The sequence below is a fragment of the Macaca mulatta genome, chromosome 5 (genome assembly GCF_049350105.2).
Source record: "Macaca mulatta isolate MMU2019108-1 chromosome 5, T2T-MMU8v2.0, whole genome shotgun sequence".
Lineage (NCBI taxonomy): Eukaryota > Metazoa > Chordata > Mammalia > Primates > Cercopithecidae > Macaca > Macaca mulatta.
The window spans coordinates 12600682-12627253 of record NC_133410.1 but is presented as its reverse complement, the minus strand read 5'-3'; the positions used below and the strand labels follow the sequence as shown (position 1 = coordinate 12627253).

At 51.0% G+C, this 26572-nt stretch overlaps 1 protein-coding gene and 1 long non-coding RNA gene across 2 annotated transcripts; both read left to right on the top strand.

Annotated features, from left to right (window-relative positions):
- Positions 1-7739: 7739 nt before the first annotated feature.
- NKX3-2 (NK3 homeobox 2) lies at positions 7740-11549 on the top strand. The gene is given in 2 exon segments (NM_001194111.1): positions 7740-8426; positions 9850-11549. Coding segments are annotated over 2 exon segments (1002 nt in total). The 5' UTR covers positions 7740-7960; the 3' UTR covers positions 10386-11549.
- A 9533-nt stretch (positions 11550-21082) lies between these two features.
- Positions 21083-26201, top strand: LOC106998253 (uncharacterized). Its single transcript, XR_013417438.1, has 4 exons — positions 21083-21349; positions 23432-23612; positions 24274-24367; positions 24616-26201. It is a non-coding gene; the product is annotated as an uncharacterized LOC106998253 (long non-coding RNA).
- The last annotated feature ends 371 nt before the right edge of the window (positions 26202-26572 follow it).

Genomic DNA, 26572 nt, shown 5'->3' with positions numbered 1-26572 from the left:
TGTGAGTAGTGCAACAATGAACTAGTGTTTAATAGGGAAAGAATTAGTGTTTAATAAGGAAAGAACATATAGGTCCATGTGCCTTTATGTCAGAACAATTTCTATATTTCTTTGGGTATATACCCAGTAATGGGATTGCTGGGTCGAATGGTAAATCTCTTTTTAGCTCTTTGAAGAATCCCCACACTGCTTTCCACAGTGGTTGAACTAATTTACACTCCCACCAACAGCATATAAGTCTCCAGCTTCTGTTATTTTTTGACTAATAATAGCCATTATGACTGGCGTGAGATGTTATCTCATTGTGAGTTTGATTTGCATTTCTCTAATGATAAGTGATACTGAGCTTTTCTTCATACACTTGTTGGTTGCATGTATGTCTTCTTTTGAAAAGTGTCTGTTCATGTCCTTTGCCCACTTTTCAATGGAGTTGTTTGTTTTTTGCTTGTAAATTTGTCTAATTTCCTTATATATGCTGGATATTAGACTTTTGTCAGATGCATACTTTCCAAATATTCTCTCCCATTCTGTAGGATTTACTCTGTTGTTTCTTTACTCTGTTGTTTTATTTATTCTGTTGATGTTTCTTTTGCTGCACATAAGCTCTTAAGTTTAATTAGATCCCATTTGTTAATTTTTGCTTGTAATTGCTTTTGGCATCTTCATCATGAAATCTTTGACCATTCCTATGTCCAAAACTGTATTGCCTAGTTTTCTTCCAGGGCTTTTATATTTTGGGTTTTACATTTAAGTCTTTAATCCATATTGAGTTGATGTTTGTATGTGGTGTAAGGGAGGGGTCCAATTTTAATTCTCTGTATATGGCTAGCCAGTTATCCCAGCACTACTTATTGAATAGGGCGTTCTTTCCCCATTGCTCATTTTTATCTGCTTTATTGATGATCAGATGATTGTAGGTGTGTGGCCTTATTACTGGGCTCTCTATTCTGTTCCATTGGTCTATATGTCTTGTTTTTGTACCACCACCACACTGTTTTGGTTACTGTAGCCCTGTAGGATAGCTTCAAGTCAGTTAGTATGATGCCTCCAGTTTTGTTCTTTTTGCCTAGGATCGCCTTGGCTATTCAGGCTCTTTTTTGGTTCTATATGAATTTTAAAATAGTTTTTTCTAGTTCTGTGAAGAATCTCATGATAGTTTAATTGGAATAGCATTGAATCTAGAAATTGCTTTTGGCAGTATAACCATTTTAATGCTATTGATTCTTCCTATCCACGAGCATGGAATGTTTTTCCATTTGTTTGTGTCCTCTCTCATTTCTTTGAGCAGTGTTTTGTGGTTCTCATCATAGAGATCTTTCAGCTACCTAGTTAGCTGTATTCCTAGGTATTTTATTCTTTTGTGGCAACTGTGAGTGGGATTACATTCCTGATTTGGCTCTCGGCTTGGCTGTTGTTGGCGTATAGGAATGCTAGTGATTTTGGTACATTAATTTTGTATCCTGAGACTTTGCCAAAGTTGTTTATCAGCTGAAAGAATTTTGGGCAGAGATTACGGGGTTTTCTAAATATGGAATCATGTTGTCCGCAAACAGGGATAGTTTGACTTCCTCCCTTCCTATTTGGATGCCCTCTCTTTCTATTGCCTGATCACCCTGGCCAGGACTTCCAATACTATGTTAAATAGGAGAGGTGAGAGAGGGCATCCTTGTCTTATGCTGATTTTCAAGTAGAATGCTTCCAGCATTTGCCCATTCAGTATGATGTCAGCTGACATCACTCTTTTTAAATTTTCTTCACAGTATTTATTACTGCCTGATGTTTTTTTCATTGTTTTGTTTAGGCATTTGTCTATTTATAGGTGTTCTTCCAACAGAATGTAGCCTGTTGAGAGTAGGAGTTTACAAGACCTTGAACTACAGATCCTAGAATAATGCCTGACACAAAATAAGAACTAGCTGGAAATTTCCCAAGGAGAACTTGGCTTAGCACAGCAGGGGCTTTCAGAATAGTATCTTAGAGAAAAAAAATATATAATAAATCCAGAAGACTTTCGTTTTGTTTCACAAGCATCTGAAACTCAGCACAAGCAATTGACCATAGCATGTTTCTCTTTATCTACTGAAGCTGGCTCCTGCCCCTGCTCTCCTCCTCAAGCCTCCAAATACAACTGCCATCCACCCACTGTCAAACAGACAACCTAAATAAGAAAACAAAACCCTTCCAGGTGTGGTGGCTGTAATCCCAGCACTTTGGGAGGCTGAGGCGGGCAGATCACTTGAGGTCAGGAGTCCGAGACCAGTCTGGCCAACGTAGTAAAACCCCTTCTCTACTAAAAATACAAAAATTAGCCGGGCATAGTGGTGCATGCCGTGGTCCCAGATACTCAGGAGTCTGAGGCAGGAGAATCGCTTGAACCCAGGAGGCAGAGGTTGCAGTGAGTCGAGATTGTGCCACTTCACTCCAGCTTGGGCGAGAGAGTGAAACTGAGGTTTGTTTTCAGTGCCTGAAATTTCTGATCTTTAGGGTGAAATACCTCAGTTTGTATCATGAATAAGTTAGTTTCTAAAAAAACACTCCTAGCCGGGCGCAGGGGCTCATGCCTGTAATCTCAACATTTTGGGAGGCTGAGGTGGGCGGATCACCTGAGGTCAGGAGTTTGAGACTAGCCTGGCAAACATGGTGAAACCCCATCTCTGCTAAAAATACAAAAATTAGCCGAGCGTGGTGGCGGGCACCTGTAATCCCAGTTACTCGGGAGGCTGAGGCAGGAGAATCGCTTGCACCCAGGAGACGGAGGTTGCAGTGAGCCGAGATTGCGCCATTGCACTCCATCCTGGGTGACAAGAGCGAGACTCCATCTCAAAAACAAAAAACAAACAAAACAAACCAAAAAAATTTCTATGGCGCCAATAAAACACACAGGGATGCCTGTGCCCTAAATGATCATCCAGCGAGAGCTTTGGTTATACACTCACAGCAAGCAGCCTGCAGACCAGCAAGGTGGAATGCAGGATAGCGTAGGAGGTGGGCCAGGGCTTCCTGCAGCCTCCGTTCTAAAATTGATCCCAACACACCTGCGTCCTGCTCCAGTCCCTCCCCCTTGGCCCTGGAGCGAGGTGAGTCTTCAGTGGAGGTGCTGACCATGCCTGGGTGAGTTTTTAAAAATAAAACATCTCCGCTATTAGATCCCTGGCAGCGCAAGACTGTGTACACGAAACTAGAAGCAAGACAGTCCGTTTTGTATACTGCTTATTCCAGTACCTCCCTATAAAAGGTACGTACAACCCCAGAGGGATTCCCGCTAGGTGGCGCTCGTTCTCCATTGTACCCAGGCGGGTTCGAAGCTGGCACATGTCCTTTTAACACCCTGAGAGGTGATCTTCAACCCTGGTTTTTTAGGTAAGAAAACTAAGCCCCAAAGAGGGTCTTGCGTGAGGTCGCTTGGCTGTCTCTCAGAACCGCGTGCACAATCTGGTTTCTGAACCTAATGAGTTTCCATCACCTGGCTGTCTCTCTCTACACACGGTTTAGTTTGTTGATTATAATAAAATAGTGTGTTTCCTTCTTTCTACACAACGAGGTTTAAGATCCTCAGGCCTTGGTGTGATTTGTTTTCAAATGCGTGGAACAGAAAAAAAGTCATTAGATTTGGCTGACTGAATTTTTTCTTTGATTACCTTAAATCCGAACGAAGCTCCCTTTCCAATGAATAAGCAATTAAAAATGGGTAAGGTCTATGATGGGAAACGTTAAGTCTGAAGTTTAATGAGAAAAACCGATTAGAGTAGAAAATCCAACTGGATTTGATATCAGACAAAGCCTGATTTAAATTCTGACTTAGCCACTTACTGATAGTCAAGAGTCTCAGTTTCTCCATCTGTAAAACAGGAATAACAATGTTTTCTACTCATTCCAGTCCCAAGGGTGTGTACATTCAATGAAACAATAGGCTTTGGTTCCGGGCACACTGTCAGTGAGCAATATTTGTTAAATATAAAACTACCTTTTATATTATTATTTAGAGTATTATAAGCTGGCCAGTTACAATACAGCCTCTCTCTGCAGTCTGATATATTCGGACCATGTGCATGAAAAACGCTGCAGGGCGCTGGATGACTCAGGAACGCAGGCGCGGGTGCTCGACTCGGGATGCTTAGGCGGTTTGGATCGCCCTCGGGAGTCTGCGGATTGGGACCGACCGTCAGTGCTGGGCGCGACCTCTGCCTGGACCTGGCTCTGGAGAGCCTGCAACACCGCCCCTCCCTCCTCCCGCCCCCACCCCCCGCCCCCCCCACCCCCCACACACACCCCCCCTTCACTTGCTTACTCAGTGAAGCACCGGCTTCAGAAGGCACCGGGTCCAAACCCTCGTTTTAAAGGACTGGAAGCTAGAGAAGGCAGGTGACTTCAGTCAAGGTCACCGGCATCTGAGGGACGAGCCCCGCATGGCCTTTGGTTGCTGGGCAGCACCCAGCACGCGCGCCCACGGGCCGCTGGCGTCAGGGAAGGCGGCCCAGGGCACAGGTGGCGGGCGTTGGGGGCGAGGCGCGCGGTGGCGCCGCCAGGAAATCCCGAGCCCACTGGGCACCTCCCCCACAACCACGGGAGCACGGGCACGTGCGCAGCAGCTTACCGCGCCCGCGAGGGCGGGGGCTTCCCCTTCCCCGCCCCCTTGGCTTTCGCAGTCTAGTCCCGCTCTCCGCCCGCCGCCCGCGGAAGTCTCACCGCGCAGCAGCACCCCCAGCCCGGGCGGTTCCGGGGACCCAAGGGCGCGGCGCATAGGGGGCCCGTAGGATCCAAACTGCGACAGAGGAACAGGAGGCGGAAGAAGAGAAAGATGTGGAGGAGGAGGGGAGAGAGGGAAAAGGAAGAGAGGCAGAAGACTAGTAAAAAATGGGCTCGGGGGCGCAGAGGGGTTGCGGTGGGGTAGAGAGGCGCGGACGCCGAGCGAGTCCGGTGCCTCTCGAAAGCCTCGCCGGCCGCCCCGCCGGGCCGCGCAGCTCCGCCAACTCCCGGGCGGGCCCAGGCCGGAGCGTGGCGCCTGTCGGGAGGTTGCAGAGTTCCTGGAGCTCACAGCTGAGCCCGAAGGAAGTCGCCCTCAATGGGCACGAAGCGGGACGCAGGCACGCCCGCGCGGTCACGTCCAGATCTGCGGTCCTCCGACAGGCGCAGGCCTGCTGCGCCTTCGCCACACACCCCCACTTGTGGGCCTGGACTCCGACTCCGTAGTTAACGCCGGGATATCTCTGGGCATCCAACCACCTCCCCTCCCCCATGCTCTTTTCCTCTCCACCCGACCCCTTACTAGGAGCAGCTTCTAGTTGCAGCTCAACACTCGTGAGTTCACCCTCCGCGCCAAGCACCCAACTCCTGGCCTTGCCTACAGTCACCCACAGACCTAATGATCGACTGAGCGCCGCCGCAATGGCCCGAGATGACACCAGGAGACTCCCTTGCTTTGCGCCTCCGGAAGACGCAGAACGTAGCCCCTTCTCTCACACTTCTAGGACACAAAAATACCCGACAACTCAAAATCGCCGAATCACATCTTTTCATGCTTTGAAAACTTCTGCCCAAGCCTGTGGCAGGAGCATGTCCAACTGTGATTTGGGTTTCTTTTTAAACATCTAATCAAAGGGAAGAGGGGAGGGATTCGCAACTAAATGGTAGATGTTTTCAAGCAAGTCTTTACGTAGCCCCAAACCTACTATAGTATTCGGCCATTCAACCCCCAGACATCTCTGCCTGCCTTTATGTTCGGATCTCACTCCATTATTTGTCAGCACAAAGTCCTAAACCTGCAAAGCGATAGCTGTGAGGGACACCAAACCCATACCTGCCCGTCCCCTACCTTCCAGGCAACCGGTGTCAATCTCCTCACTATTTATAATTCCCAACATCCCTGCCTGAAGTGAGGAGAACGGTAATTTAAATAATACAGCGGGAGCAGAGAGGACACACTGTTTTTGAAAGACTGTAAGCATTCTGCTCTGTTCCACTCTGCGTCCTTACACTTGCTGAGCACTGACACCAAATTTAAACGGCGTTCCTTCAAAACTGATGTAATTATAAAGAGCTATAAAGGGCAATGACCTCAAGTGGATGTTTTTTCCCAGGTACCCTACAAGGTTTGCACAAAGCAAGAAAGCATCGTGTAACCGAAATGTTGGAAAGTATAGATGCTGCAAAACCTCGTTCTGAGGCTGAAAACTATGAATTGTGGGTGTATTTCCTTCTGCGGTGCAGAAAAAGAACAACCAAAAAGCAAGCAACAAGGGGAAATGTTATTTATTTTAATGACACCAAAACTACCAATCCTAGCAATGTATTAAATTAAAATCATAGTCCTTTAAGTGTATTTAATGGTTCAAGTTTGTGTATTTGGTGTTAACTCTCTGTGAAAAAGTTTATGGAAAACAGTGAAGTACGTTAATTGAGCAAATTTTATATTAAAAAAGGAATAACACATTTAAAAATATTCTTATATACCCACAACATCTGTGTTTCTTAGCTTGGTTCCTACTATTACATAATACAATGCATTTTTTATTTTTTAAAGAGCAAAAAGTGTTGTCACTTCTGGATCATTTTATGGTAATTCCCAGGTATAATTTTACAAACAAACATATCTATTTATAATTTCATTCAACTCACAAGAGATATTTTTTAAAAACTGAAAGTTTTTTTTTCTTCCTGATGCAAAACTTAACCAACTCCAGTTAAATTCAATATTGATCTGCCAGGGAAACGACCATAAAATTTACAGAAATTCTCCCAAAGATGCCTTTCAATTCTTCTCCTGACTTTAGTTCTAATTATACCATTTTTTTCTAATTCCTCTATAAAAATCGAATCAAATCAAAGACGACGAGGAAAGAAAAATATTTCTAGAGTGATCTTAATTAACTGATCATTTCAGCAAAGAACGTTAGCAGTGAGGAAGCGGCGAAACTGTAGGGAGAAAAAAAAGATGCATTTTGTTCTTCGTGTTTATAATCCTTCCTAGAGAACAGAAACTACGAGCATGATTTATGGAACTGCATTATCTTGGATTTTCTCCGCAGATTTGACTCAACTTAGTATCAGGGTTCTATTAAAGCGCTGGAATAGGTGGATACATCTGCAGAGGTAAGAAACGTGGTTTGGGGTGGATGAGCCTCCTTGTTGCTGGAGGGTGCTTCGAGGACCAGGCTTAGGAGAGAAGGGGTTAAGTTAGACCCTGTCTTTAGCGGCGCAACGTGCCCAGTTTTGTCTGTTAAAGTCAACGTCGCCCAAATGGAGCCAGCCAATGGACGGCCAGGAGCACCCGGGACAGCCCGGGGGGGGTGTGGCCTGAGGCTGTCACTCAGCAGTGAGGAATGACACCCGGGCGGGAGGGGGTGGTACAGTGGAACGCAAGGGAAGGAAAGAGAAAAGAAACAGATAAAACCAGGGCAGGGGGTAAAAAGGTGCCCCGCGCCTCTCGGAATCCAGCGGCCGCGGCCGCCGCCGCCGCCGCCGGGGGTGGGCTCCGGAAGAGCCTGCCCAGCAGGGAAGGGGAGGACGGGCCAGGAGCGAAATCCTGCAGGCGAGGAAGGGACAGACGCGCAAAGAAAAAGTGACTCGGGCTGTGCGCCCCGGCGGCGCTCGGGAGGGGACTGCTGCCACGGAGGGGCCCCCGCCAATCCTCCTTCACGTCCCCCGAGGGGGCAGACCCCGGCCCGCCCCTAAGGGCGAGAAGCGATGAGATAATCCAGCTGAGCTGCGAAAGGAGAGCGTCTGGCTCTGGATTCGGGGGGAGGGGGTCTCCGGGCGGGGTGGGCCTCTAAGGTGGGGGTGAGGGTCGGCGCAGATCCTGGGACGGAGTGGGGCGGGGGCTGCTGGGCCGCGCAGGAGTGGGCGGCGGCGGCCTCGTACACCCGGCTCACTCGCGCTGCGGCCGCCGGCTCTCTCTGTCCCGCTCGGAGCTGCTCGGCGCCCCAGCTGCCCGCCCCGGCGGCCGCTCCGGCCCGCGGCGCAGATGGCTGTGCGCGGCGCCAACACCTTGACGCCCTTCTCCATCCAGGCGATCCTCAACAAAAAAGAGGAGCGCGGCGGGCTGGTCGCGCCAGAGGGGCGCCCGGCGTCCGGGGGCACAACGGTGTCGGTGGCCCCGGCGCCCGCTGTCTGCTGTTGGCGGCTCTTTGGGGAGAGGGACGCGGGCGCGCTGGGGGGCGCCGAGGACTCTCTGCTGGCGTCTCCTGCCGGTACCAGAACAGCTGCGGGGCGGACTGCGGAGAGCCCGGAAGGCTGGGACTCGGACTCCGCGCTCAGCGAGGAGAACGAGAGCAGGCGGCGCTGCGCTGACGCGCCAGGGGCCAGCGGGGCCGGCCTCGCGGGGGGATCCTTGAGCCTCGGCCAGCCGGTCTGTGAGCTGGCCGCTTCCAAAGACCTAGAGGAGGAAGCCGCGGGCCGGAGCGACAGCGAGATGTCCGCCAGCGTCTCAGGTCTGCTGCGGCTTCGCGGGGATGGGGGCCGGGCTGAGGGGATGGACGCGGAGGGCAACCACGCCGAGTGGGGTGGTCGGCTGTGAGCACCCTGCGCCCTGGGGCTCGGAGGCTGGCCAAGTCCTGAAGTTCTGCACTCTGGCGCGAGCTGCTCTGCCACTTCGGGAACTGAGCCCGCGAGAGACCGGAGTAGCTCCTCAGAACCCGGCGTCCTGGGGCGAGGCCTGAGACGTCCTGGGTCAATGTGCATTAGACTGGGTTGGGAGAACCGCTGCCTCTTGCGGTCGGGAGTCTTTGAGTTCATCGCCAGTGCTTTCTGCCATGTCTGTCCCCAAATGCCCAAAATCAGGGAAGCGGAGAAGTGAGGGCTGCAGAGACCTCAAGTAGCCAGTGCCCTAGCTCTGGACAAGAGACCTTTGCTAGTTCGAGGTCCCGGGGCCGGGCCCCACAGTAGGTGGATAGGTGGTGAAGAATACCTCCGAGTGGGCCAGAGCTGAGAATCTGCAGAACTAGAGCTTTGGGGAAACGGCTGGTTTGGCTTTCTCAGACCCCAGGTCTGGGAGAGCAGCCCTAGGCCGAGGATCCCGGAGTGGGACTATAGTTCATCACGGAGGCAGGAGAGAGGCCTCCTCAGCCGTGGCCTGGCCTGTCCTGTGGTCTGGAAGACCTGGGTGCCCGCCCTAGTTGGGTACAAGTTTCTGTAGGCCTCCAGCACAGGGGAGAGCTGGACCTTTCTGCTGGAGTTCTTCGGAGGGGCGGGTACGAGACCGAGAAGCTGGTGTGGGATCAGGGTCCAAAAACTCTAGGCAGTGGCAATCCTCTCTCTTTACTCTCCAGTCCATCCTCTCATCTAAGGCCTTGGCTCAGCCTGTTTCCATGTCCCTCACAGCAATTCCAGGCGGCTGAGGGTGAAAGATTCTAAATACCTTTGGCCCCAGTATCCGCCTCCACCTTCCCTTACCTGCACTAGACAATTGTGTGCTGCGATGATGTGCGCGTGTGTGCGTGTGAACTGAGTGTGGAGAGGCTCGTGAACCCAAGCAGAGAGACGGAAATGCAGTCTAGAACCCCAATGCTCAGCACTGAGAGCCGGGAGGGCTTTCGCGGATGCTCGGGTCTAGTGCCCCAAGTTACTGCGGGGAGCCTAGGACCCAGAGAGGGTGGGGAGCAGGTCTCGACAACACAGCATTGACACAGCGACTGAGTCCGCCGCCCTCCCCAGAAGAGGCCTAGATGGGATACCCAGTGGGGCAAGATTCTAAGACTGGTCTCCCGGGCGCAGGGCCTCCCAGACCTCGGCTCCGCTTGAGTGGGATCAAAGTGTATTTCCGCCCCACCCCCGTGACCCCTGCAGTTCAGGCCTGGCCTCGCCTCGTCTGTGGCGCTGACAGTTTCTTGTTTCTGTTCCCACCGGGGTCCGCAGGCGACCGCAGCCCAAGGACCGAGGACGACGGTGTTGGCCCCAGAGGTGCACACATGTCCGCGCTGTGCAGCGGGGCCGGCGGCAGGGGCGGCAGCGGGCCGGCAGGCGTCGCGGAGGAGGAGGAGGAGCCGGCGGCGCCCAAGCCACGCAAGAAGCGGTCGCGGGCCGCCTTCTCCCACGCGCAGGTCTTCGAGCTGGAGCGCCGCTTTAACCACCAGCGCTACCTCTCCGGGCCGGAGCGCGCCGACCTGGCCGCGTCGCTGAAGCTCACCGAGACGCAGGTGAAAATCTGGTTCCAGAACCGTCGCTACAAGACCAAGCGCCGGCAGATGGCCGCCGACCTGCTGGCCTCGGCGCCCGCCGCCAAGAAGGTGGCGGTAAAGGTGCTGGTGCGCGACGACCAGAGACAATACCTGCCCGGCGAAGTTCTGCGGCCACCCTCGCTTCTGCCACTGCAGCCCTCCTACTATTACCCCTACTACTGCCTCCCAGGCTGGGCGCTCTCCACCTGCGCGGCCGCCGCAGGCACCCAGTGAACCGGCCTGGGCTGAGGCAGCGAGTGATTCCCGCGCCCCGGCTCCGGACCGCCGCTGACAGCTGTAGGCTGTAGCCTGCACGGGGCGCCCCGCCAAGGAGGCACCTGGAGGTGAAACTCAGCTCCAGCTCCCGTTAGCCAGGACTTGTCCCCTGGCAGCTGGGCTGAGTCTGCCCCGAGGGGGCGCCTTTTACTAATTTGAACAGAGGCACCCTATGGCCTAGGGGCCCTGATAGCCCACCTGCCTGGAAGCCCCTGGGCTCTATTTATTATCACGACAATGTTGGAGTTGAATTTGGATTCGAATTATGTCTGCCTGGGGGTGGGGTTTTCCCTAAGCGGGAACTCCTGGAGACCACATAGCCTGAATCCTCAGAATTTCCGGCCTGCTGGGAGCTTTCTGCACTAGGCCACACTAGTTCATGGTATCCATGCTACCAATCTATGTGTATCTACATATCTTTTATTTTTGGAAATTGCATTTGTAACCAAGGGGTGCGAAACCCTGGCAGTCCCAGGCAGCACCAGGCCAGGGGTTGATTTGAAAAGTGAAGGACTGGGTTTTCAGGCCCTCTACTCCACCCCTCCCTTGTGTCAGAGCTAGGGTGGGGGCGCCCGATTGGGGTGCTGAATGTAATGAAGGGGGCCTCCGAGTGTGGTGCAAGCCGTGGGTCTCCACATCTTCCCTCTCTGAAGTCCAGGTACCTGCACAAGCAGGAAACGCCTAGGAGCCCCGGAAGGAGGAGAGGGCACACCCGGGCAGCCCTCTGCGGAAACTTTCCTTCATTTCTTTTTATTTGTTTAAAGGAGGTTAAGACGTGTAGCACTTTTCAGTTGTTTGTATTCAAATGACGATTATTTTTGTACTCAATGTGAATATCCCTGGCCAGCCTTTCCAGGGCGCCCACCGCAGTGCCGCTGCCTGGCCCTCAGTCTCTACCTTCCGCCCTCTGCGACTCCTGCGCTCTGGCCCGGGACTCCCCTATCCGCCCCTCACTTACCCTTAAACAGGAGATCCCACCTGTCTTGTCAACCTCGCCGCTTTTCGCCTCCTTAATGGCACTGTGCACTCAACTAGAGTATTAACTGTAAAAAGATTTGTGAAGTTTGGAAGCTCTATTCGCTGTATTTTTTCTTTAATTTATAAACTTTTAGTTTAACATGCCCTCCTGGACGCCGTGTTTTCTCTGAAACTGTCTCTTTCCGACTTTGGGGGAACCAGTATTACGGCAGGCTGGAAATAGCTGGGGCTTTTCCAACCTCTTTTCGGTCTTGGACAAGGATGCTTAGTCCCTCCTGGGAGCAGCCCTGCTGCCCACCCACTCCTCAGGCAGGGTATAAACCTGGGCAGCTCAGAGAAATCATGGCTTCGGGGACTTTGTAGGAGTGATGGAGGAATCCCACTGAAACCGGGAACAAATTCCTAGGATTTCTCCCCAACCGCCCCGTGACCATTGGTTTCAGAGCCTAGTAAGAGTCCGTGGTTGAACCCCCAGCCAATGTCCATCCCCCATCCCAATGTACCAACCCTTTCACCTCTCCTCAGCCCACCCCACCCTGTTGTTCTCTCTCTGCTTTCGATTTTAGGAGCGTTTCTCTACGTTATCTAGTCTTTAGTTTCAAGAGTGGTTTAGTGAAAAATCCTGCTAAAATTCTGAAGCCATTAGTTGCAAACCAGGCGTGAATAACCTGTCTCTCGGAGAAGGGTCACCTGAGTGTTTTCCTCGGACGGGTGCAATTGGGGCTCTACAAGGTTTCAGAGCGCATCCCCGCACTAAACAAAAGGGCGTCATTTGATCCGCACCAAGCCTACCCTGGGAGCAGAGAATGGGCAGGGCACCATTATATATTACCCCGTTTTACAGATGATAATACGCAGCTGGCGCTCCCAGACTCCCCGGAATGCTACGGATTCACTGGAGCTAAATGCTCACCTTCACTAGCAGCTCAAGCCGAGTTCCCGGCGAGCAAGGAAGAGTTAATGCCACACTGCCGGCGTTGAGGCCTCCAGTCCGCGGGACCCGAGCCGGGAAACACCAAAACCCAGGCCGAGGCTTCTTTCAATTTCACCTGAAGCCGAAAGGTCCATTCGCTCTCCAGGGCAGCTGCGACTTTTCCCAGCCCTCGGGCCTCCAAGCTCTGATACCCTAAAGACCTTGGCCTGGGGTCCCGCAAGCCCTCGATCCGGCCCGGGCGCAGCTTGGTGACAAGCGTTGTACAAAATTATCCCCGCTTCCGGAAACAGCCAAATGTAAAGGAAGAGGCAAAGGCCCTTGTGATATGCACACTCCCACCCGGTCCCGCACTCGAGTCCAACTACCTTCCATATGGTTCTTGCAATCATCTCGTTTCTTTAATACTTTACAATTCTATTTTAATTGTACAATTCATCATGACTGTGTTTTTCTTGTAGAGAGTTGGAACATTTCCGATAATGCTAGAATCTCCTCCATTCTTGTCCCCAGGGATCACTACTTACTGAGGGGTTTTTTTAGGAGGAGGGATTTTCTCCCTTTCCGAAAAGGCAGTTGCTTGTTGCTGCGTCTTAACAGGGTAGTTTGTTCTCCATCTTTGCCGATTGGGCGGTGAAAGAACCAGGGAGTTTATTTCGAGTAGGAAAAGGCACTGAGGTCCGGGTCGCACCCCTGGGGGCTCCATCTTCCACCGCAGACTCCACCTACCCTGCGGACCTGGGCGCCCCTTCCCTTTCTCTCCCACTCTCCGGCCCCCTGCCTGGGCCAGCTCCGCGGGCTGCCTCCGGCTGCCCGGGGAAAATGACTCAAATGAATTCAGTTTGATCCTGATTATGGCAGTTTCCCTTCAAGCTGTCCCGCGGTTTGCCTTGGCGAGAATGCCCTGAGGTCTGATTCTGGGAGCTGGAGGCGGCCTCTGGGTCCAGCCTGTCCTCCAAGGAGTTCTCGCCGCATTTTGCGACCCGGACCAATGCTTTACTTGGGTCTTCTGCCGCAGACGCGGCTCACGTTGAAAATTTGCAGTATTACTTTCTTCCTTTTCCTCTATGCTCTCTCCGCCTTTCTCTCTTTTTTCTTTTTCTTTTCTTTTCTTCTTCTTCTTTTTTTTTTTTTTTTTTTTTTTTTTTTTTTTTTTTTTTTTTTTTGTTGGAAAGATGAAGAACAGTCCCGCTCCCTACTCGAGGGTATCTCTGTTCACCCACTGCCTGCATCCCTGCGCTGCGCTGAACCCTCTCTGCCTTCTCTGGGCCTGGTTACCGGAGCAGTAGCAACTGCCGCCTGGGCCCAATGAACTTTCGGCCTCTTCATCACTCTCAGTCCCTTTGGCGCTTAGCGAATCTTAAAACTGGCCTTGGGGATTTTCGAATTAGATCCACCCACTCTACGGATGGGTAAACCACGGTGAGGGGAATGGCTGGTAAGGGGGCAGAACACCATGTGACTTGCACTGAAATTGGTCCCAAGGATTCGGGCCGAGCCCACAAATCTTACTGTCAGCAGCAAATTTGGGATCAACCAGCTACTAAATGTGGCTGGTGGGTCTGAGTGTGTGTATGTGTGTGCGCGTACGTGTGTGAGAGATAAGAAAGAAAGAAAGAAAGGAAGAAAGAAAGAAAGAAAGAAAGAAAGAAAGAAAGAAAGAAAGAAAGAAAGAGAGAGAGAAAAAGAAAGAAAGAAAGAAAGAAAGAAAGAAAGAAAGAAAGAAAGAAAGAAAGAAAGAAAGAAAGAAAGAAAGAAAGAAAGAAAGGAAGGAAGGAAGGAAGGAAGGAAGGAAGGAAGGAAGGAAGGAAGGAAGGAAGGAAGGAAGGGAGAGAGAGAGACCTGGCTGGTCCCAAACCGCGTCTCATTTCAAGAGATTAGGTGTGAGAGGAGCTTGGATCCCCAGAGAGGATCTTAGATGAGCAGGGTGAGTTGAGACTGGATTCCATTTTAGAAAATAAATGGCTTCCAGGCTGCTCCGAATCCCAGCACCCTCACTGCTCCCCCACACTAGGAAAGGGGACAGGGGGACAGTGAAACATCATTCAAGAAGGTTGTAATCGGGCTCAAACACGAGTACCTGCTCTCTGAACTGGGGCTCAGCCATGTCAGTACCCAGAAACCTGAGACACTGGGACCGTGGAAGGGTGACATCTGGGGGCTTTTGAGGAGTGGGGAGTGTTCTGAATGCAGGCTCCTGGTTTCCTCTCAGGGAAGCGCTCTGGAGCAGACCCTGGCAATGGCACACTGAGCATCCTATGGAGGCAGAACCTCATTCCGGGTCTTCAGAAGTCCTGCCAAGCGGCGGTTCTGGCGCTCTGACTCCCTAACCGGCAGCTGGAGCTCAGCACCAGCCAGGCCAACAATCCACTCTTCTCTAGAAACATTTCAGTACTTGTTTGGGAAGAAAATGTGGAATCTGGCTTTCTCAACGCAAAGTTCACGAAGTTTAACTCGCTTTACAGAAAGGCTCCTGCGCTGCAGAGGGAACATGAACAATAGAGAGAATCAGACAGTTCTCCTAAACCAGGGAACTGTCGAAGGAGCTCCTGGACCCAAGGGAGGAACAAGGGGCGTTTGGGCAGCACTCTTTCTCAGAAGTGAGGCAGATCCACGCAAGGGCCCAGACAGCTGCCCGGTTACTGCAGGGCTTCAACCTTGCAGGCCACCCACTTCAGCATGCCAGCCCCCTTACTTGGCAACCGCACAGACCTTCATGGGGACTCCAAGAGACTCCAAATGCTTGATGGCACTTTGTAAGTGGGAAAACGCTCAAGGCGGGTAGCTGCGAGGCTGGTTGTACCCGTTCTGGGCCCACAGCTGCTGCAGAAGCCACCGCGATGGGTGAAGCCCGGACCATAGCCTCGAAGGAAGCAGCAGCAGAGGCTTCTAATCCGAGGCAGGGCCGAAGGAGCAACCAAACAATATTTAACAGTAAGAAGAACAACAAAAACAACTCCATTCGTTTGTCTGAAATGTTACAGGTGATGCGTTTCCCAATCCTGTTCAGATCCGGTTCTCAGAGGCTCCCTATAGCCTGGTACACATGACATCCATTTTACAAATAGGGAAACGGAGGCTTAACGAGGTGATGTAACTTATCCATTGCCACAGGTCATTTTGAAGCCAAGTCATGGTCGTCCAAAGCCCAGAAGCATATTTTAGGATTTCAGGTGGCAGGGTAGATTGTCCTTTCGTGCTGGCATCTGCCAGCTTTGGTTCTGTAGTGGCCAGATCACAAAAGCATGCAAACGTTTTGAAAACCGTCAAACACCGTACATTGCGCTCATTGTTATTATTGCCGTTATTATTATTGTGAACTTCTGGGCAGTGCTGGATTGGCTGACCTAAAGCAATCTGCCTCGAACTCCTGCGTCCTTCAGGGGATTGCAAGTGTCCTGTAGGTTGCTATGCTTAGGGTCTCTCAATGGTCTAGAGACTCTAGCCTCTACCAGTTTTTGCTCTCTCGATACGTTTTAGGAATGAAGAAATGCCAAAGTAGGGTTGCAGAAAAATTGTGTTGTGTTATAAATGTTTACATCACCTAATAAATTGGGGGTTTTGTAGTCACATACAGGAGTTATTCAACACAAATTGGGTCGTTCAAATTATTAAAGCATTTATAAAAGATTGATTCCCAGGACCCTGCAGGCAGGGGTGGTCTAGTGTAGGGTATAGGTTGAACCATACATTTCTTTTCAACATGTTGAGTGTATATCTGAGGTTGTGCCTCCTATGAAGAAAACGTCAAAAGTCTGAATGTGGGGCAATTTGGGAATGTAAGAACTGGGCCAAGGGTCCTGCAGCCCCGCGCTCCACCCCGAGTCCTGCCGTTTCTGCTTTTTGCTTGGAGGCGGGCGGGGAAAGTAGGAGCGTGGCTTCTGGCCCACCCAGGGCCGACCCGGAATCCGTGGCCACTGCGAATGGCACCACTGTGTTCCTGTCGGAATGGACGGTTTAAAGGGAACACATGGTAGCTGTGGGGGTGAGAGTGTCACCCTCCCTCGAACCTCCCGCGAGGTAAGCTCGCTCCTGAGCTCACATGTTTCCTCCAAGCTTGCGTGAACGTGCGTGACGAGTTCTCCAGGCTCAAAGCCCGCTCTCATCAGCTTTCCCTCCCACTCCATGCCCCTGCTCGCAGTCCCCGATGCCGCCATCCGTCGCGGTTTGTGCGCCCGCGGAGCCGAGAGCACCTAGTCTCTGCAGCCCTCTTGGTCCCATGGGAGCGCCTGCATTAATCCGCACTGCTTTTGCAATCGCAGCTTTAAACTCTCGGCATGAGGATCCGGCGCTGGGTCCTGTGCTGCGGACCTGGGGGGCTTTTTGGTGAGTTCTTTCCGTCTCTGTCCCGGTCCCCTTCTGTGGCTACACTCAGCCTCTCTCCTTAGGACCTTGATGTGTGCCCTTGCGCCTAGGGGAGGATGCACAATGTGAAAGCTTCTCCGCTGCCTGCACAAATCGAGGGTGGGAGGTGATCGAATAGGGCTCAAAGACCCCATAGGTACTTAGAGTAAGGCCGCTGGAGGACCTGAGTGGGCTCCTCAGGCCTGAGGCAACTGTACCACTGACTTGGTGAATTTTAGGCAATTAACTTCTCTGGGCCTCCATTAAAAAAAAAAAAAAAGGATGTAAGACTCCTGAGTAACGCTTGGAGTTCAGACTTACCACTGGCTTGTAGTGGAGTAAAGGACAAAAGCTTTCTACTTTAAATATTGAGTCGTGTCTTTCCTGAGCACAATTTTTGTTTGCGCGTGGGGTTCGGGAGGTGGTTATTTTAAAGATTTGAGTCGCCCCAAGTTGCTACCATGCAGGCCTCCCCAGGAAGGTCACTGTGTTTTGGCCTCCGCCATCAGCCTTCCTGGGCCTGAGAGGTCAGCTGTTTTGGAAAGTACAGGTTTTCCTCAGGGAGGACTTCTTCAAACTCACTGTGCTCGGTAGGGAGAAGGCCTGAGGCTAGTTCTCTCCTCTGTGGCCGCACTAGTCTCCGGAGAGCCGGAGAGCCCCCTGTCCTTAGATGAAAAACGCCCTAAGACGAAAAAAAAAAATTCCAAGTGCTTTCTCGCCAGTGGTCCACCAGAAAGAGAGGGTGGGCAGCTGGCTGTAAAAGGAGAGCCAGTAAAGCCGCTCATTTTAATAAGCTCATTAACATTTTTGAATGGCTTTCCTTGTGCGCACCAAGGCCTCCCAGGCAGGCGCGGGAGAACTGGGCAGCGGGGTTATTGCGCACCAACACCCACAAGCACATGCGCGCTGGGGTGCCACTGCTTTCGGCACAGGGGACCTGGCCGGGCAGGGGTGGCTGGGCAATGCCCACAATGCCAACTCGGAACTTCGGCGTCCCCCAGTGGTCCAGCCTCATTGTGCGCCGCACGCTGGACTGTGGCCATCGGATATTACCAGGCTGCGTGGGTTCAGAAGTTGCTAAGGAGCTTGGGTGACCATATAAATGGGCCTGAATTGTCCCCGAAGTTTTGAGGGATCGGCAGGCCCGGGGTTTGTCCCGGTCTACTTCCTTTTGGCTTGTGTTTTTGGAAAGGGCCAATGGATTTGATGCTCTTGAGAATTCAAAAACCAAGTAGTAAACCTGCTCACACCCACGGGTCGAGTGTATTTCTGCCAATGTCAGGCTGCAGCAGGATGTCCTCCGTGCACATCCTGGACGGGGTGCAGAGCTGTCACCAGGGTGACTGGCTTCCAGGAATCCTTCTTTGCGGAGGAGGCCAGGGGCACTGCCCCTCCTCTTTTCCGGGAAGTTGAGCAATGCATTCTTGGACCCTCGGACTGCAAGAAAGGAAGCTAGAGACACACCCACACAGAGGTGGTGAGAAAGAAAAAGATGTCCCGGGGGCAGAGCAGATAAGAGAGAGAGAGCGGGCTGCAGGGAGGACCTCGCTTGGCCAAGTTCTCCACATCCCTTCAGGTCCTGATTTGCAGGTCTTAGGTCTTCACTGAGTCACCCACTCCCCAGGTTTGAACTAAGAGTCCCTCTTGAGTAGGTCCCAAGGTCCTAGCCCTTATCACCTGGGCTCAGTGGGCTCTGGTGCTATCTGGCCTGGGGACCTCTAAGAATACAGAGATGGGACCTCATGCACTTACTACTGCGCCTAGCATGGGGTTTGTTGCTCTTTGGCATCCAAACCATACTGGAAGAACACATAAATAAGGCCGGGATCCTTCAGCTTCATCTATGTCTGTTTCCACCATACCTTTTCCTACCTACCCCTCTAAGGGCCTGGAGACCCTTGCAAAGTTGGTGGGGGGGCGGCAGGACCAGCTGGCAGTCTCCAAGCCTGGCCAAGTTCTCATTCTTGTTCTTCTGGGCTGCTGGAGGCAGGTCCTGGGGGGCAAAGGATCAGCGCAAGAGCCAGACTTATTTCTGGGTCAAATTCTCGGGCCTCAGCCCTCAGAATTTTTCCTGGCACCTAGGCAGTGAGCAAACCCCACATGCCATCATTTCATACTTGACCGCATTAAAATGCACATTAACTTCCCCTGACCAGCTAAGGGCTGAAAAACAAGGTCCCTGAAAACACACTCCCCGTTTCAGGTTCATACTGGAAAATGGTTTTAAAACTAGAAAGACACTGTGGTGCAGTGTCGCAGCTGGGGTGTGTGAAGACACCCTGGGAGAGGTTGTGGCTGGCAGTGGAGTGTGGGGACTGCGCTGGGGTAGAGGACGGGGAGGAGAGGTGGTGCGGGAAGGTATTAGACCTCTTGGGGTCCTGGCAGAGCAGCTTCTCCCAGATGCCTTGTTGAGGTGAGCAGGGCTTAGATCGCCATACCCATTGGGATCATGAGCTTAAGGCAGTGCTGCTTGTTGGGATAGATGTTTTACAGCAATTGCCCTTGCTCTTTGGATTTCCAGCACCGGGTTTGATATGTAGTAAGAACTGAAATGTTTTCAGAGGAAATATTCCTACCTGGAGCATTTTATGTTTCATGAATGGATTCTCCAGGCGGGCACAGTGGCTCATGCCTGTAATGCCAGCACTTTGGGAAGCCTAGGTGGGAGAATCACGAGGTCAAGAAATCGAGACCACCCTGGCCAACATGGTGAAATTGCGTCTCTACTAAAAATACAAAAATTAGCTGGGTGTGGAGGTGTGCGCCTATAGTCCCAGCTACTTCAGGAAGCTGAGACAGGAGAATCACTTGAACCTGGGAGGCAGTGAGGTTGCCGTGAGCTGAGATCGCGCCACTGCACTCTAGCCTGGTGACAGAGCAAGACTCCGGACTCCGTATGAAAAAAACAAAAAACAAAAAAACCTAAAACAAAAACAAAAACAAACAAACACAAAACGGGTTCTCCATTGCCACTTCTTTTGAATCTGAAGGCAGGTAGTATTGATTCCCTGAGAGTCAGAGAAGCAAAAGAAGCTGATGACTCATCCAGGAGCAATCATCTGGAAAAGCTGAACCCAGTGACTCAGCCCTGACATCTTTTTGATACTCCAAAAGGGAAGGCAATGAAAGCTTCCTCCTGAAAAATTCCCATTGAAACAGACGTGGATTTGGAGCCAGGCTTTCCTGAAGACCTAGCTCACAGTACTTTGCTGAAAAATGAATACCCCCATTTAAAAATACAAAGATGGGCTAGTGAAAGAATTACATGCTCCTTGAGTAGTTGGCACCACTAAATACTTGTAGCCTACCTGATAACAAGTTTTGCAAAGTTAAACAAGGACATATACCATTTAAAAAATTTATTTACGAAGATTGTAAGAGGTGGACAGAAAGTGTGGAGTGACTGTAACAACAACCCAAACAGTGAGAAGTCAGCATCCACTGGAAACCTTCTTTGAAGTAATAGGTTATGTGTATCCCATCCGCAACTGCAATTGTGGTTTTAAAATAAATTCAATATATAGGCTTTTAAGGTTTAGAAAAGAAATACATTGAGGGAGAGCTTCATTTTCCAGGGCATTCCCTCTGTCCAAAAGAATCTGCTGAAGAATTTTTAAAAATAATTCTTTCCTAATATGTCTAATATTTGATTTATATTATTAATTGTTTTCCATGAAATACTGCCTGCAGTGAGGCACTTCCTAAATACACTTGTCTCATTAATAAGAGGCTTGAGCCCTGCTGTCAGGGCTCAGGCCTGAGGAGAATTCAAGCCAAGCGCACGTAGGGAAGGTGGCCACAGGATGCAGGAAGGAGAAATGGAGTCCTGTCCTTTCAAAGGTGGCCAGCCAGGGGAAAATCGCAACAATGAGCTCCTAGGAAATGCCTAAACAGAGATTTCTTTAAAGAGAAAAATCTTTGTTGTGAAATCCTTGTCTGTTCTTTCTTTCTTTCTTTGCTCGTTCATTTATTTAGTTGCTCAGATATTCAGCAAAAGTAGCTGAAAGCCTATTCTGTGCCAAGGATGCAGAGAAGAAAGATCGCTGGCTTGGTGGAGTTTACAGTCTAGTGGGATACAAGAAATGGCAGTGCAAAAAGAAAAATAAAATATGCTGCGGATTAGCGCCTGTGAGGCGCAGTATTATTTTGGGAGTTAGTGAAGGAAGGTCACTGGAATATCAAATGTTTGTAAGGGCGCTTTTAGTGGGTGCGGATCCTGAGACCGTGTCACTATCTCTCTGTCTGCCTGACTGATCGTTGCTATTCTGGACTTAGTCTCTGTCCCTCTGTGTCCCTATGTTTCAGTCCTGATTCACTAGTTGCCAAAGGCAGGGCGGTGGGGGCAGAGGCCAGGCCACAGATCTGGGTGCTAGCAGTTCCTCCTTCCCCCACCCCCTTTCTTAACGACCCAGCCTCTTCCGGAGGCCTGGGGGAGGATCGCCTAAGCATTGAATGGACCTAACCCTAGGACCCTGGTGCCCTCGGAAACGGGATCTGAGGTCCGGATCACTAACGCTCAGAGATGTGAGGGAAGCCGAGAAGTTGCCGAAAGGGGCTGAGAGCTGCTACTCCTTTTCCCTGGGCAGCAAACCTCAAGCTTGTGCGGGCCAATCATTGCATTCTGGTAACCAGCGCTTTATTTAGCGCCTAATCGCTTTCCTGCCCTGCAGTAAGTGCTTTCCATGAATTATTTCATTCATTCCTTCCAGCAGCTCAACTTCCATTGCCCCACTTTGGGGATCAACACTACCCTGGCCACAGCTATTTCCGGTGGAGCTAGGGTTCGAACCTAGTCTGTCTGGCTCCAAACTACTCAGCGCTGGCCACACGTGCGTTGGTTTCCCCAGGCAGAGATGAAGGTACCATGTAATTACAGAGGAGAAAAATGAGGCCCGGAGAGAGTAAGTGACTAAATGGGCATCAATATTATGTCAGGCACAGAGCTAAATGTTTTACGTTTAGCGCATTTCATTTTCCCGAGCTCTTTGAGAGGTGGAATTTGAGGTCCTGTAGGAACCACGAAAAAGCCAGATAGAAGAGTTGGTGGGTTGAAGCTTTGCAGCTCCAAATGGCAGAGTGGCGAACAGGCTTTGGAGACAGGGCCAGGCTTATCTTCCACTTTTGCTTCTTCCCAGCTTCCAGGCTCTTGGGCGAGTTCCCTAAATTCGGGCCCTCATTCTCCCCAGGGAATAAGGAGACTCATAGGTTGGCTTGGAGATAAAAGGAGATAACGTAGTTAAAGCCCTCTGGAGTGGGTGCATGGCACAGAGCAAGCTCTCAAAAGATGATCGGGCACACAAGCCTGGATGGAACCTACCTTTCTAGACCCTGCTCAGCCTTTCCTTCCTTTCCTTCCCGTCTGCAAAAGAGGGAGATGATCTTTCCAAAACTACCTGCTGTGAATAGTAAATGGCTTTTTTTTTTTTTCTTTTTTTTTGTCTCCAGTGGAGACCGGGGCAGCAGTCTCAGAGGGAAGGCTTTTAATCCCGGCTTCATTTACCATGTGCCACTCCTTGGTGACAGTGCAGATCTTAGGGTGCAGGTAGCTCTGGTGGGCCTCACAGGCAGGGCAGAGAACTCAGTGCCGTTCTTCCTACGTGGGGTGACAGGAAGGAGGGTACCAAGCCCAGCAAGGCACATCAGTTGCTCTGTGTTCACCCTCCTCAGTTTCAGAGATTCTGGCCTCCTTGCTCAGTGCCTGATTGGCAAGTTTCCCAGTTCTGGGCACTCAACCCCAATGCCTCAGCCCCAGCACACACACACACACACATACGTACACCACACACACACACACACACACACACACACACACACACACACACACTGCAGTCCCCATCACTTCGTCATTGTGAGTCAGAGACTGGAGCTCCAGGAAAGGAAAGAAGGTCGAACAGATTCTGCGGTTTTCACGTGCTTGCACTGACCATACCTTTCAGTGAATCCTGGGGCGAACCCGTGAAGTGTGTGGGATTACACCTTTTTTACAGAGTAGCAAGCAAAGTTCAGGAGGGTCAAGTGACTTGGCCAGGGTCATACAGCTTGGAAGTGGTGAGGCGGGAACTGGCCTGGGGGACATGTGAAACTTCAAAGCCTCCAGTTAATGTTTGCGATGCCTCCGCGCCGCCTCCCACTCCTAGGGTGGGGACTAGGTTGTGGGAAGAGGAGGTTAGAATCCCACAGGGGTGCGGGGAAGGGAGTATTAATTCTCTGGGCAGTTTCCTATTAAGAAAACACTGACTCCAGCCGCCTCCTCCCGAGTGCCGCCGCTTGGCCTCCTGAAGGCGAGGCCTGTATATTTGTAGTTTGATTCTGCCCGTCAAGGCTAATTTCTCCCTACAACTTAATGGACTCGGCTTGACGTGCGTAATGATTCCTAATCACGAACATTATTTTTGCTAGCGCGGAGACATGTTCCAGTTGTTGTGACAGATCGCATTTCAGCCATAATGACGGAAAATTACCATTTCTAATTCTCCGGTTTTTGACACCTAAATCCACAGACCATATGTGGCGGCGGGAACTCTGGGTCCGGCGGTCCTCCCTACCCGCCGCAGCGAAGCTGTGCTGTCGCCAGGGCTTCCACCCTAGAGCCGCGCCCAAACGGGTGGAGTGGGAGGGGCCCAAGGGAAGGACCCGACTTTAGCCTTTGGACCCCTTCCTCCGACCTGAGGGCCCCCTACACCAAGGAGCAAAAACCAGAGCTTGGACGGGGCCTCAGAAACTGTTGTATCTTCCGTGACTCGTTTTATAGATGGAAACTGAGGGGCAAAGGAGAGTGCAGCTTATCCAAGATCTCAGGGCTAGTAACTGGCGAGAAAATTCTGCTCAGAACCATTCCCAGAGGTGAGACTGTTTTGTCCTTCAGTCCGAGAAAGGGAGACCTGGCTCCCTCCTTTTATTTGCAAGCCTCAAAACCATCAAGCCAGGCAAAGGTTTTTTTTTTGTTTGTTTGTTTGTTTGTTTTTGGGGGGGAGGGGGTGGCGGCGGAACATTGACAACGTGCCAGGAAATTTAGGCACAGAGAGGGTAAGTAATTTGCTCAAGATCACAGCGCTAATACGAGATGGTGCAATTCACCTTCCTCTCACTTTCGGCATTCACACAAACCAGGTGTGAATAGTTATGGCCACTTCTGGTGTGGGGAAACTGAGGCTAGTAGACGGAAAGCCGAAACTAAGACTCCCACATCCGTGTCCCTGAGTGTTACCCAATATGGTAGGTCCAGGGGATACAGCGAACCCTACTACATGCCAACATTTTGTAGGTTGTTTTGGGGGTCACTTCCTCTGCTCCCTTCCCCACCCTCTACCCACTTGAAGCTAGACTCTGGGCGAAGCTCTTGAGATACTGAAGTAGAGACGTAACCCGGTCTACCAGGGCCTCACAGTTTAGCTCGAAGTCCTAATATAGATCTATGCAATTTTTTTTCTTGGGGAGTAGGGAGTTCCACGCGGGGGCCAGTGGAGTTAGGTCAGAATTTACTAACCCTGCTTTTAGGAATACATCACAGAACCTTAGATACCTCCTCTGTACAAGGGGTTAAAAATGCCCCACTCCAAAAATGGTTGCATGCTCGATATGGCTCCTTTCCAGGCACTCGAAGGGCGCGGACCTTCGCTGAGACGCCACCCGTGCAAGTGGAAGAAGCCCTTGCGCCACTGCTGAGCGGTTGGAGGGGACACTGCAGGTGCGCCCCAGTCAGGCAAGGAGGCAGGACCAAAGTCCCCAGCTCTCCGGAGGCTGGTGGAGAATTCCCGGAGGTTATCTGTAGTCCCGGCTGACCCCTGAGCGGGTGGGGGTGGGGGCGGGATGCGGGGGGGAGCATTAAGCGTTGAGAGGCTGTTGTGGGCAAGCCGCAGGACCTCCCTACGTAGCCCACCCTGAGTTTGCTGGCACAGCTCGGGTCTGAGAGCGCTTCTCCTTGTGCAAAAGCAGCGATGACCTCCGAGGGTCAACGAGACCAGGTGCCCATTAGGGAAACAGAGATGGAGGAGAAATCATGCGTCAAGGTCTGAAATTCGACGTGGCTCTAACTCGATATCTCCTCATTGTCGCCACACATGCACCCGCCTGCAGCGGCGCACCGGACTCGGTGCTGCATCTTCCTCCTGGCGCCTGCGCCACTGCCCCCGCGCAGGTCCCACCGCGCAGGACGCCCCTTCCCGCTTCCGACGTCTACTGTGGATCACAAGCGGTCACCGCCAAAGCCTCCATTTCGGTTCTGACCCAATGACTTTGGGGACGCCCTGGGAGGAGATGTGGAGAGGATGTGGCCAAGGTGAACCAGCCAGTGTAAGTGCGAATGCTTCTGGCTTCTCGGTAACACCTACCCTGCCCCACCACCCAAATCGGGCCTTGATAAAAAAAAAGAAGCATCTTGACAATATATTTTTAGACGTAAGTAAGTTGAATGTGCCCACGGAGGGAGGTTGAAGACATTTGATTATTAGGACAGAGTAGAAGCCTGTCTGGCTCATCCCCTTGGCCAGCTCTGAAGCAGCAGTGGACACATCTCTGCGATTTTGCAAGGATGTTTGTGAATGCGCTTTGTAACTCCTAGAAAACAGGCAAAAAACCGTGAGTGGATGTAGCTGCACCACTGGCACCTGTAAGAACGTGCCCTAAAGCTGTGGAAAGTCTGGTCTTCCTGTTATTCAGGTTCCAGACACAGTCTCAAGCCTCAAACCTCCAAGAGTTGTCTTGGCTGCTCATTTCACCAATATGAAGAGGGAGGTCAAGCCTGAAGATAGCGGCTCTGCTGTTTTCTTTAGGCTGCTTGAAACTTTGGATAAGCAGGGAAATTCCAAGAAAGAAATCCCTGTATGTAAATTGGGAGAAAAAGATATGATGAATATTAATGCAGAGGCCTCTGAACAAATGGAACCTCCATTTTCACATCCAGCACAGGATCATCTGCAGCCAGGCAACCTGAGAGTTAACCCCAACTCTGCCTTTTACTGATTGCTTGATATTGGGCCTTAGTTTACTCATCTGTAAATTGGGGGCAGTGATAGAATCTATCCCACAGGGTTTTGTTGAATATTAAATGACTTTAAACTTGTAAATGGCTTAGAATAATGCCTGGCATATAACAAGTACTCAATTACTGGTGCCTGGTGTATAGTAAGTACTCGATATACATTAGTTATTTTTCAAAGACACCACAGATCACCTGGGAAGCCCTCTCAGGTATTTGCCTGAGATTCAAGCAAACAAATATGGAAGCTACCAAAGGCCCATGGAGGCTGAAGGATCCTTGCAGAGAGATGTTCTAAATGTTGCCTAGAATGGCAGTTTGGAGGGAGGCCTCTCCAGTCAGAGGTCTGGATGCTAAGTTTAACTCTGCCACATATTAGCAGGTAATTTTGAAGTAATAAACAATCTTTTTGTGCCTCCATTTCTTCTTGTGTAAAATGAGAGGCTGTTGTGAAGATTAAATAAATACAAGTAAAGCTTTTAAAGCCAGATCCAGAAGAAAGGATGCTTTATGTTTGCTTTAAAAATATATATGTAAGACATTTTTCTCTATGCCTGACATTCAGTAAGAGCTCACTATTGTCAGCTCTTATTCCTTCTTGGTAGGTAAGCTGCCTTTACAGACGTTACCAGTTTAGGGAAAGATGAGATAGTTAGTAAATATTCTGGTAATTGTGTGTGATTGCTCAGAGACAAGGACTTTAGGGATACAATCTGAGTTCAAGACTGACAAAACCACTCACTAACTGGGTGGCCTTGCATCAGTCACAGCCTCTGGGAGCTGGCTGCCACCTGTTCAAGGAAGATAACAATTTCCACTTAGCAGAGGAGGCTCGGGAATTTCCCTATAGGAAGCAATCTGGGGTCTGGGGGGTGGTTGGAAGCTTGTCTTCAAGCTCTTCTGGCAGAGAAAACA